General features: G+C 48.2%; 1 protein-coding gene across 1 annotated transcript in view; it reads right to left on the bottom strand.

Moving 5' to 3' along the window:
* The window catches only part of LOC148540769 (carboxyl-terminal PDZ ligand of neuronal nitric oxide synthase protein-like), a 131,476-nt gene that overhangs the window by 27,025 nt on the left and 91,110 nt on the right, over positions 1-13,341 (bottom strand). Inside the window, exons 7-10 of the mRNA XM_088482009.1 lie at positions 12,563-12,720; positions 3,090-3,239; positions 2,831-2,996; positions 2,434-2,574 (exon numbers count right to left, since the gene is read on the bottom strand). Coding sequence (XP_088338135.1) covers positions 2,434-2,574; positions 2,831-2,996; positions 3,090-3,239; positions 12,563-12,720 — 615 coding nt within the window. The remainder of the gene's footprint in view (positions 1-2,433; positions 2,575-2,830; positions 2,997-3,089; positions 3,240-12,562; positions 12,721-13,341) is intronic.

Genomic DNA, 13,341 nt, shown 5'->3' with positions numbered 1-13,341 from the left:
TGGGACCAGGGGTATTTTGGATATCGGAATATTCTGTATTTTGGAATATTTGCATACCATATTGAAATGTTTTAGGAATAGGGCCCAAATCTAAACACAGTATGCATTTATGTGTTATAGAACCTAATACACTCAGCCTGAAGGTAAGTGTATACAATATTTTTAATAATTTTGTGCCTGAAACAAAGTTTGTGTACATTGAACCATCAAAAAGCAAAGGTTTCACTATCTCAGTCATGCTAAAAATATTCAGTATTTCGGAATATTCCGTATTTCGGAATATTTGGATATGGGAGACTCAACCTGTATTTAAATTGTGTTCACTTTCTGCAACATACTGTACTTTTATGACATGTAAAAACAGGTTACGTTGCAATTCCAGTGGTGTAATCCTTTCTAAATAACATCATGTACAGAAGGAGCAGTGTGGGAAGTTTACACGGAATGATTACATAGAAACCGTTGTGAAGAAGTGGATTCAATGTAGCTATTACAGTGGTTCCACATGTGTACAGTGGAGAGAAAACATAGCTCTCATGCTGGTGTATGCACAGTAGTCCCATGAGGTCTATGTGGAATGAAGGTTTATTAATTTTGTGTTACACAGTACAGACACAAAGTGCCACAACTGTGTGCAGAAATGACTAACACAATCTATATTTTACTGTTACATAACTTTGGTTTCTCTATAGGATGAAATTGTTCTAGTCGGCCACTTAGATGTGTGTGGTCTATTTAATGGATATTTAAACACCAGTGTATGCTACCGTATTTAGGCGATGTTATTTCAGTTTGTGCAATGTACAGTAGTGTTCCTTGGTTCTGTCATATATGATGGCGTTAGTGTGTGTGTGTGAGAGAGTGAGAGAGAGTGTGCGCGCATGGGGGGGGTGGGTCCCCAAGACCCTACAGTCACACCTGCACGATTATATTTGTCAACTTTAAAGGTGAAATTTGTTTAATGTAAAGTTATTTTACAACTGCCATATTCCTTCCAGCAATACTGGCTACAATGGTTAGGGGTGGGCAATAAGAGGCCCCCCAGCTGTTGGAGAACTACACATTCCAGTATGTTTTGCCATAGTTTTGCCATGCTAAAAGTGGTGCAAGGTATACTGGGATTTGTAGTACAACAGCAGCTGAAAGGCCACTTATTTCCCACCCCTGCCGCTACATGGTGCCCTTCTAGGCACTCTGCTAGCCAAATCTTTTGTCTTGTATACAAAAGATATGTCTCGCTTTGTAGTTTTACCCCCTATATAACATACCCAACCGCTCTACAATTGTTCCCTGGAAACACTCTATATTTCAGTGTATGCAAGATTACCCGGGTTAATAATAAAATTTGTAACAGATTCAGGAGCATGCCCTGTATTGGGATGAAAAGTACAGTACTCTTTTCAATAAAAATATAGTTCCTTATTAACCTGTAGAAAATTATAATGCAAGTATCAAAATGAGTGCTTTATATCCTGTTGGTAGCAGGGAGAGTGACGAAATGGGCAGGGTTTGTGTTTTATAATGTAGATTATGTAAGCAGAGTAAAGATTTCCATAAGCAGCGTGATCATCTAGACACCGGCTCTCTGTCAGTTTCGGCCATGTGTACATACAGGTGTGTCCAAAGTCTGTTCCTCTGGCACTACCCCCATCATACAGGGCACAGTTACCGGCCTCTGTTCTGCAGTAAACAATGTTAATCAGAAGTGGATAGAAATCAGCAATTAGTTGGACCATATATGCCGCAATCTGTGCCAAATGCAGACTAAAATCTAATACAGATAAAGTTGCAGTGTGTATGGTCACTTAGAGGGGTGACAGGAATGACATTTCAGTCCTCATGTCAGCAGTGGAGTTAAACTTAAAATGTTATAGGCTAAGTGTCAAATCTAATTGCATTACATGACAAATTTACAGTCTACTGTATCTTCTGCCCATACAATACTATACAGACAATAGCCTAAACCAGATATTTCCTACAGAACTGACACCATGTAGCGAAAACTTCTATCTGCCACAATATCATCAATATGTACAAATCCAGTTGCCCTGGTAAAACACACATGGCACAAAAGTATAACCAACAGTGCGGATATTACAAAACACAGCATATACTCCGGATATCACAAATACATGATTTAGTCCACAAATTTCCAGGTGTTCCTATTCCCTCCCCATGTCTATGTTCACACAGCAATCTCATCCTCCAGGCTGTCCCCCAGCATGTCTCTATGCAAGACATGGGCCAGCCTGCCACCCTCATCCTGCCAGGACTCCCTCTCCTCGCTGTCATCAGTATTGGATTCATATTCGGATGCAATGCCAGATTCTCTAAACCTATAAAGCTCCAGGCTGCCCAGCAGTTCACCTGACCCTTCCCCCTCGCCTGGAATAAAGCGATAACATTGCACCTTCACCAGGCAGTCTGTCCTACCTATAGGGCTGCCCAGCTGGAAGGAAGAGTCAGGTTCAGTCAATAAGGGTAGATTTTCTGGTTGTGGTGTTGAAGGGTCACAAAGCACTGGAAGGACACTGGAACGGAATGTGATTTCCAAGAGGCTGTCTTGAGATCCCACTACAAAGTTGCAGAAATATGTCAGTAAGAAATGCCCACCACACACACAGCCAATATGCCATGCAGTTTCTCAGTACCCATGAGCAGCACTCAAACAAGCATAAAGACGTAGTAGTAATAGGTCAAATATTGTACCGGTAATCATTATTGGTGTTTTTAACTTATAGGTCATCAGCAACTTCCCAACAAGAATCTTAGTAGATAATACAAATATTAATCTTAACTGGATCCTGCCCAGCTCGCAATATAATCTTACTGGTGTTCTTTCCAGACAACTTGAATTCCAGCTCCTGCACCTGTTTGACCAGTAGGGAAATGTGCTGTAGTAAGTCCTTGTTCTGCAAGAGCAGCTGGTGGACTCTGGCTTGAGACTCTAGCCTGGCAGCAGCTTCTGCAGATAACTGGTCCTTAAGCAGATGGACCTGCGGTAAATGGGACATATATAATCAAGCAGGCTGATAAATACACAGGTCTAGTGGCAAGTAAGAGACACCAATACCCCTCCCTTACATTACCTGAGCCACAGCCACTTGTGTTTGCTGCTGTTGCTGCTGCAGTTGCTGTTGAAGGAGCTGTATTTGGTGGTGAATGGATAATGGTGTTCCAGGGGATAACTGGCTACCAGAGGGGAGCAACATCTTGGGTGAGGCAGAAAGAACTTGTTCCTGGAGAAAAAAAAAAACACTAAGTAGTGGTAGTACATACAGAAGGTACATAACCTGGAACACAAACTATTCATAAGAATATTGGGAGCGTTGACTGGATTGACATTCAGAGCTGAAGAGTGTGCGTGTGTTAAAATTTGAAAGTGCAGCACAAAAATATGAGAGATGGTAAGAACTTACCCTTGTTATCTCTATTTCTACGAAGTCCATAGGGTTCCACAGAATACCTTGGGGTATAGGTGATGACGTCAGTCTTCAGGCACCACAGAGTTAAAGTTTTTCAGCCTCCCAGGATGCATCTGGGTCCCTCTCCTATACCTCGCCCCCGGGCCAAGGCATCTCAGTTACGTCACAAGCCATAGGCCGGAGGAGGAGAAGAAAGAGAGAGAAGAAAAAATCTGGACACTCACAAGAATCACATTCTCACCATAGGGAGACGGAAAAACCGGTGACCAGAATAAAGCCCATCTGCAGTACAGGTGCGACAGGGCGGGAGTCCTGTGGAACCCTATGGACTTCGTAGAAATAGAGATAATAAGGGTAAGTTCTTACCATATCTCATATTTTCTACGTCAGGGTCCATAGGGTATCCACAGGATACCTTGGGGATGTCCCAAAGCAGTATCCTTTAAGGGTGGGGATGCTCCTGTGCTGAGAGGAGAATCCGCCGCCCGAAGGAAGCATCCTGAGAGGCAAAGGTGTCAAAAGCGTAATACCTCACAAAGGTATGGACAGAAGACTACGTAGCAGCCTTGCAGATCTGAACTGCAGAGGCACCACGTCTAGGTGCCCACAAAGGACCCACAGACCTAGTGGAATGAGCCCTCACCAAGGAGGGAACTGGAAGACCTTCATGAAGATAAGCTTCTGAAATTGCCATACGAATCCAGCCTGCCAAAGTCTACTTTGAAGAAGGCCAACCCTTTTTACGGAAGCCATAGAGGACAAACAAGGCGTCTGACGTCCTAAAAGAAGAAGTGCGGTCAACATAAATTCTCAATGCCCGCACAATATCACAAGTGGCGTCACCCACTGAAAGTCCAGGTGAATTGAAAGCCGGCACAACAATTTCTTCATTGATGTGAAAACTGGATACCACTTCGGGAAGGAATCCCGGACGAGTGCGAAACACCGCCCTATTCCTATGAAAAATCAGAAAAGGGGGTCTACAAGAGAGAACCCCTAAATCCGAAACCCTTCTGGCCGAGGCAATGGCCAGAAGGAATATGGTTTTAGCTGTAAGCCATTTAAAGTCCACTGAGTCCAGTGGTTCAAACGGCGGTCCCTGGAGAATTCTCAGGACCACAGCCCAATTCCAAGGCGCCACCGGTGGAACAAAAGGTGGCTGAATGCGAAGAACACCTCGCATAAAGGTGTGCACATCAGAGAGCGCAGCAATCCTACAATGAAACCAGACTGACAAGGCAGACACCTGCACTTTCAGAGAAGCCAGGCGAAGCCCATGATCCAGTCCAGCCTGTAGGAAAGCACTAGACAGGCGGAACTCCCTAAGGGAATACCCTCTATGTCTACACCACCGGAAGAAAGTATGCCACACACGATGGTAGATTCTTGCCGAGGAAGGTTTACGAGCTCTTAGTATGGTTTGCACCACGGAGCTAGAAAAACCCTCTGGACCTTAGCATGACCGTTTCAACAGCCACACCGAGTCAGGTCCGGGTGAAGACAAGGACCCTGTGACAGCAGATTCAGTCGTAATGGTAACCTCAGAGGAACGTCTACTGACAGACTCTGGAGGTCGGAGAACCAGTGCCGTCTGGGCCACTCGGGAGCTATCAACAGTAGCGTACCTCCTTCTTGATTTGAATTTCCGTATTACCCGCGGAAGAAGGGAAAACGGAGGGAAAAGGTAGGCAAACTGGAACGTCTACTGGACGGACAGGGCATACACCAGAGACGCCTTTTCATCTCTTGTTCGAGACCCGTACACCGGCAACTTGTTGTTGTGCCGGGACGCCATGAGGTCTATCTCTGGAAGACCCCACTTGTCCACCAGACTCTGAAAGACGTCCTGGGGTAAAGACCACTGGCCCGGATGCACGTCCTGCCTGCTGAGAAAATCCGCTTCCCAGTTGAGGACTCCCGGGATGAACACTGCCGATAATGCTGGGAGATTGCGCTCCGCCCAGACCAGAATACGGAACACTTCTGCGAGTGCTGCTCGACTTTGGGTTCCTCCTTGCTGGTTTAAATAGGCCACCGTGGTGGCGTTGTCCGACGGGACCTGCACAGGGTGACCCTGGAGAACCGGTTGTGCCAGCTGGAGAGCTCTTGACACCGCATGGAGCTCCAAAATGCTTATTGGAAGCTCCACTTCTGCCCGAGTCCACCTGCCCTGAAACAAGTGTGGACCCGTGACAGCTCCCCAGCCCCGGAGACTGGCGTCCGTTGTTAACAGGACCCAGTTCGCCACCCAGAACGGGCGACCCTTGTTGAGGTGGGTCGTCTGCAAACACCAGGTTAGAGACAGGCGAACGTCCGGAGTGAGCCCCATCGTCTGGGACTTGAGACACTTAGGCAATCCATTCCATCTGGACCGGATCAATAGCAGCAGAGGTCTGGAGTGAAATGTGGGCGTACTCCGCCATGTCGAATACCGACACCACTGAGCCCAAGAACCTCATTGCCGAGTGTATCGACACTCGACGACACTGCAGACAACTGCGCACCCTCAACTACAAAGCAAGGATCTTTTCCTCCGTCACAAAGATCCACTGCTGCCTGGAGTCCAATAAGGCCCCGAGGTGCAGGATCCTCTGAGATGGGGTGAGAGTGGACCTCTGCCAGTTTGTCAACCAGCCGTGACGTTGCAGTACCGCAATCGTCAGATCCAGATGGTGTAAAAGAAGCTCTGGAGATCCCACTATCAACAGGAGGTCGTCCAGATAAGGCAACAGTCGGACTCCCTGCGTCCGCAGTAGAGCCGCCATGACCGCCATGACCTTGGTGAATACCCGTGGAGCAGTAACCAGGCCAAAAGGCAGTGCCCGGAACTGGAAATGTTCGTTGCAGATTGCCAATCTGAGGAACTGCTGATGGCGCAAAAGAATAGGGACATGCAGGTAAGCATCCTGGATGTCCAATGACACCATGTAGTCCCCAGGTTCCAGTGCCAGAATAATGGACTGCAGGTTCTCCATCCGAAACAGAGGCACCCTCAAGGACTTGTTGAGGGCCTAACATGCACTGAAACTCCAGCCTGGAGCATAGTGTGCAAAACCTTCCGCAGTTCCGAGGCTTTGCTCCGGTCTAGCGGAAGGCCTGTGGTAAAGAACCGGGATGGAGGCCTGTGCCGAAAGGAGAGGGCATACCCGTGAGAGACCACCTCCTGAACCCAAGTGTCTGTCGTAGTCCTCGACCAGCAGTGGGCGAACTGAAGCAGGCGCCCCCCACTTTGGGGTCCCCCAAAGGGAGGCCTGGACCGTCAGGCCGCAGGTTTGTTATCTGACCTAGGAGCCGGACGTCTGGTACTCCAGACCTGTTTCTTGGGTTTGGACAATTACTTGGTCCCAGCCTGCCGTGGAAAGGACTGTACTTTAGGCCTCCCTTGGGCCCTATGAAGCCAAAAGGACGACCCACCAGCACTAGGAGGAATCGTAGCAGACGTAAGACATGCAGATTTTGCTGCTGCCAACGCAGCTACTATTTTGTCCAGATCTGGACCAAATAGTACCTGTCCAGACCTGCTAATCCCTTTTTGGAATCCGCGTCCGCTTTCCAAGAATGCAACCATAAGGTGGGACGAGCAGCCACGGCTGCAGAGGAGATCCTAGAGGTGAGCATACAAATATATAAGGCCGCTTCATTAATGTAAGTGGCCGAGTCTCGGAGATTGCCCACCAACTCGGTCTGTTCAGCCGACAAGTCAGAGTCCAAAGACGCCTCCAAATTATCCGCCCAGCGCTCCATAGCTCTGGCTACCCAACACACGGCCAGAGCCGGTCTGGATGCTTCCCTGCAAGGGAATAAACGGATTTGAGGCAGATCTCCACCTTGCGGTCAGTGACATCCTTCAAGGATGACATCGAAGGCATAGGCAACGTGGCACTTTTGACTAGGCGTGTGACATGTGAATCCACTTGCGTAGGGGATTCCCACTTAGAAAAATAATTGACCGCAAACGGATAAGCCACGGCTAAGCGCCTCTGGGGCTGAAACCGTTTACCTGGATTTTTCCACGCCTCCTCTAAATGATCCACTAATTGATCAGAAAGAGGGAACACCGTAGCCTCACCCTTAATATCCTTAAAAAGGCATATATGAATGTGGCCACCAAAGGATCAATATCCTCAATAACTAAAGCCGAGCGGACCGCTTGAATAAGACCAGGGATATACACCTTGGACTTAGCGTCCGGCTCTTTGGTACAGAGAGGTTCTTGGTCAAATAGATCCAGAATCTCCCCATCATCTGACGTCTCATCGTCATCCCCATAAGGAGCAGATAAAGACGCCACCGGCCGTTTATGAGGCCGCAACACAGACTCCCCCTGTAAAACATCGGAGAAATGCTGAACCGATGTAGTTAGAGTATTAACCCACGCAGGCTCCGGAGAAACCTGGGAAGGGACAGGGAGACTGTGGGGTACCATCAATTGTCTCGGGAACTCCCGCATGGGTGACGACACCACTGACTGCTGGGACAAACCCGTCTGGGTAAACGCAGGTGGCGGAGCTAGCTGGCCCAGAAGGGTTGTAAGCGCCTTAGCGAAACAAGCCGAGGGAGGTTCCTGTACCGGGACCATAATCAGCCGTGACAGTGCCAGGCACTGGGGACATAACCCCTCCGCGTTACCCTCCCCCTCCGCTATTGGTACCTTACATTTAGTACACATGAGCTGGAGAGGAAAGTCAGTCTCAGACATGATGGTAAGTATGTGACACTCACACCTATACGTATTGGTATAGTGTGAATAACGCCCTGCACACCGCGCACCACAAGGGCTTTGAGCAGAGCAAGATCAGGGACAGTAATAAGGCTCACAGTAGAAAGTGAAAGTACAGACAGCAGGCTAGCAGATTAGTCACATACAATGCAGAAGAAACAAATCCCTGCACTATTAGCGCTGGTTCTCAACTACTCAGACCCTCAGGCTGGTAGGACTCAGCGCTGCAAACACTGACCTGTGACAAACAGAGGAGAGGAATGCTGGGGGACCCAGACCGCAATGCCAGCGCTCACAGGCTTCCAGCAGCGTTCACCATGCTTCAAAGATGGCCACCGATGAGCAGAGGATGATGGAGGCCGGCCTGGGGGAGGAGCGCTGACACACTATGGCCAATCAGATAGAGCAGAGAGGCTGTGTGCAGCAGGGGAGGCGCCGGCTGTGAGACAGGGAAAGCGCGCTCCCCTGGCACGCATTTAAACCCTGGGACGCCGCAGCGCATGCCGCTCAGCAGCGGCCCGCTGTCCCAGGGGGTAGTGGAAGCGAAGGTTGGTCGCCTGGCTCCACGCTGCAGCCAGTCCCCAGGGAGCCCCCTGCCTGGGGACTCAGGACCATGTGATCAGCGGGGACCCACCGCGGGACCCCGCTGCTTACCTGCTATCCCCTGGGATCCGGCCATGGTCCAAGACATCTGGGGTGACCCAGATGTCTACCAGCATCCCCGGATCAGTACCGGCGGGGTGTACGGGAGACGGCATGGACGTCAGTACTGACTGTCCATGCTGTACTCCCAGATGTGCAGCCAGCGCTGCCTTTAAAAGAAACTTCAGGGGCTCTTCATAGCCCCCCTCTGCACAGTGCCTCCGACTCCGGCCAGGCACCGACGAAACTGAGATGCCTTGGCCCGGGGCGGGGTATAGGAGAGGGACCCAGATGCACCCTGGGAGGCTGAAAAACTTTAACTCTGTGGTGCCTGAAGACTGACGTCATCACCTATACCCCAAGGTATCCTGTGGATACCCTATGGACCCTGACGTAGAAAGTATATTTTGTGTCTGTCTTTCAACTTCAAAGTGGCCACATCGCACATGAAGATGACAACCTAGAATTTGCTATACTTTGAGGGTCCAGCTTTTACGTTTCTCCGACTGTCCGGAACTCGCAGTTCAAAAGGTCTCCACTGTAGAAACCTTGAAATAAACAGGGTGAATCCTTACATGCTTACTCAAGTATTTCACCAATGCCCCTCTGTTTTCTAGAAAAAAACAAATGCTTAGCTCGGTTTGTTAATACGCAAGTGTACTTGTTTATTATGTGTTTATTAATCTGCAAATGTAAAGCTTTGAGACTTATTGGGAGGAAAACGCTATACAGGTTGAGTCTCCCATATCCAAATATGCCGAAATACATAATATTTTTTGCTTGACTGAGATAATTAAACCTTTGATTTATAATAGTTCAATGTACACAAACTTTGTCTAAGGCACAAATTATTAAAAATATTGTATAAAATTACCTTCAGGCTGTGTGTATAAGGTGTATGTGAAACATAACTGAAATTTATGTACCGTATATACTCGAGTATAAGCCGAGTTTTTCAGCACAAAAAATGTGCTGAAAAAGTAGCCCCGCCGGAGCTGGCAGCTGCGTGTTTGGTGTAATCAGCAGCCGCTGAGAGTCTGTCAGACTCTCAGCGGCTGCTGCTGCTCCGACTGCGGGAGCCATCTTCCGGCTCCCGCAGTGGGTGATGGGAGACACGTCGTCATGACGACGTCTCTCCCATGCAAAGCGGCCGGAGGAGCGGACAGCGGCGGGACCAGGAGCGGGAGTTCAGGTAAGTGATTTTTTTTTTTAAATCTTTTCACGTCTCTCTCTACTAGGGGGGGGGGGGGGGGACTACAGGGGGCATTATCAGGGGGCGATTACTACAGGGGGCACTACAAGGGGGGAATACCACTGGGGGAACTACAAGGGGGGGATTACTACAGGGGGCACTACCAGGGGGGGGGATTACTATAGGGGGCACTGAAAGGGGGGATTACCACTGGGGGAACTACCAGGGGAGGATTACAACAGGGGGCACTACCAGTGGGGGATTACTACAGGGGGCACTAAAAGGTGGGATTACTACAGGGGGCACTAAAAGGGGGGATTACCACTGGGGGAACTACCAGGGGAGGATTACTACAGGGGGCACTACCAGTGGGGGATTACTACAGGGGGCACTAAAAGGGGGAATTACCACTGGGGGCACTACCAGGAGGGATTAATACTGGGGGCACAACCAGGGGGAATTACTACTGGGGGCACTACCAGCTGCTGCCATTTCCCACACTAGGCTTATACTCGAGTCAGCAAGTTTTCCCAGTTTTTATGGGTAAAAGTAGGTACCTCGGCTTATATTCCGGTCGACTTATACTCGAGTATATACGGTATGTATACAAACTTTGTTTGAGCCACAAAATTATTGAAACTATTGTATAAGTTACCTGCAGGCTGTGTGTATAAGGTGTATATAACACATGAATGCATTCTGTGTGTATATTTGGGTCCCATTCCCAAGATATTTCATTATGATATGCAATTATTCCAAAATACGGAATATTCCGTTATCCAAAATACCCCTAGTCCCAAGCATTTTGGATATTGGAGACTCATCCTGTATAAAGTATTATTATTAACAGAGTTTTAGACAAATAGGGAAACAAAGCAGAAGACTACAAAACAAAATTAGTGGTTCTGTGGGGTGTGCTAAGTTTTGTTGACAATGTCGATATCCATTAGGTCAACATGTGATTGTCAACGTGGTCATAGAGTCAACATTGACCATGTCAAAATGTTCCTAACGGGCATGCACCATCTTTACAAATATAGATGGAAAGATGGCGGTGCCAACCGAGAGCACTTATAGTCGGTTCTGCTGCATGCACACTGACCGCAGGGCTACGGCACAGGTATGGGGAGCTGCTGCATGCACACTGACCACAGGGCTACGGCACAGGAATGGGGAGCTGCTGCATGCACACTGACCGCAGGGCTACGGCACAGGTATGGGGAGCTGCTGCATGCACACTGACCGCAGGGCTACGGCACAGGTATGGGGAGCTGCTGCATGCACACTGACCGCAGGGCTACGGCACAGGTATGGGGAGCTGCTGCATGCACACTGACCGCAGGGCTACGGCACAGGTATGTGGAGCTGCTGCATGCACATTGACCGCAGAGCTACGGCACAGGAATGGGGAGCTGCTGCATGCACACTGACCGCAGGGCTATGGCACAGGTATGGGGAGCTGCTGCATGCACACTGACCGCAGGGTTATGGCAGAAGTATGGGGATCTTCTGCATGCACACTGACCGCAGGCTACGCCACTAGTAGGGGGAGCTGCTGCATGCACACTGGCCGCAGGGTTATGGCAGAAGTATGGGGAGCTGCTGCATGCACACTGACCGCAGGCTACGCCACTATTATGGGGAGCTGCTGCATGCACACTGACCGCAGGCTACGCCACTAGTATGGGGAGCTGCTGCATGATCTGCTAAAACACCCCTGAAAAGATTGACTTGTCCAACTCGGAGGTGCGCCACTCATTTTGTATTTTTTGAATGGAGAACTGTACACACCCTTAGCATTAAGAAAGTGTGCAGGGGTAATGTAGTTCATGGAGCCAAAGGCATGTGGTCGTAAACGACTACCGGATGCTTGAACAGAGAATGGGCACACTTGTTCTGTCCCACAGGTGGGCAACAGTGCAGCAAATTACGGATACTCTGAATCTCGGACCAATTCAGATGGCCTCTCAATGAACAGTATGCCACACATTACTTTACATTGTATGGGCTACAGAAGTATAAGGTCTGTCCATTGCTATCTGAAACACCTCAAGTTTGCTCAGAAATGTAGGAATTGGACAGTAAATGATTGGAAATAGGTCAAGTGGTTTGACCAATCAGTTTTCAATTACACCATGCAGATGGCAGGATGAGGAGGACAATAACACGAAAGCATGAATCCTTCTTGCAACTCTTCAGACTGCAGATTCATCAAATTTGGACTAATATTTCCCATGAAAGATAAGTTAGTTGAATCCATGCCTAGAAGAATTCAAATTGTATTAAGGGCAAAAGGTGGCCCAACAAAGTACTAACTCAGGGGCCATACTGTGGTACTCTAGATGAGCGCGTTATCTTAAAATGGTGTATATTTTCTTAAACCATGTATTCACTTTGCATACTTTAATTCAGAATTGACATATTTTATTAATTTTATTGGTTAAAAGTGCTGTTTTTTTCATCCTAGTCCTCTTTTTAAAGATAGTTTAACCTTCTTTCTGGGACAGCTGTTGTTTCTAGTTTCACCAAATGTCTCTTCTACATAACCAGCGCCAACAGAGGTAATTTTTTAAGTGCACTTACCTTCTTTTCATCAGAGTGGTCACTCTCTCGATTCACAGCATCCAGATCTGTAACTCCACGGCTAAAGATAGGACCCTGGTCTCCTGGTAGAGGACTATCCAGAGCATCAATATCTGTCTCATCAGCATTGTGGTCCACACTGGCAACTATGTGTGTCACTGGTGGACAGGGATAAGAGTATGGGACATATAACTAAGAAATGGTTAAAAAAAATGAAAATAACAGAAGTGTCATGTTTATCAAGCCACAAGGACAAAGATCTGAGTCACATGACACGCAATGACCAACAACAAATTAGTTAGTGATGTACAGATGTGTCCTCATACATCTAGCCTCCTTGCACGTTAGACATCCCTTCTAGTCATGCAATGCTGTGGCATGACTCAGTAGCACAGAGCGTATTTCGTGCAACTTTTTACCTTCAAATGCGTCCTATTCGCATCATTTTGCGAATAAGACGCATTTGAAGGCAAAAAGTTGCAAGAAAAGATGCTCCATGCTACCGAATCACACAGCACTCACACGTTATGTGTAACGTGACTTGTAACACACGTAGGATATATGTATGTGGATACATATGTACACCTAGCCTCAATACACTATGTGGCGTGAGACACCTGGTGCGAGTGAGCCACCAGGTCACTATTGCTGCAATTGTGCCACACAGCCTCCTCTCGGTGCACAAGTCACGTGCGACTCGGCTTGCACTGAGCGACTTTTTCACCCGAAAATGCGTCTTTGTTGCAATCACATGCGACAAACCACTTTCCAAGTTTGCA

This window comes from Taudactylus pleione, unplaced genomic scaffold (genome assembly GCF_031769625.1).
Source record: "Taudactylus pleione unplaced genomic scaffold, aTauple2 ptg000017l, whole genome shotgun sequence".
Classification (NCBI taxonomy): Eukaryota; Metazoa; Chordata; class Amphibia; order Anura; family Myobatrachidae; genus Taudactylus; species Taudactylus pleione.
Note: the sequence above shows the minus strand (reverse complement) of the source record. Positions and strands in the feature narration are given on the sequence as shown.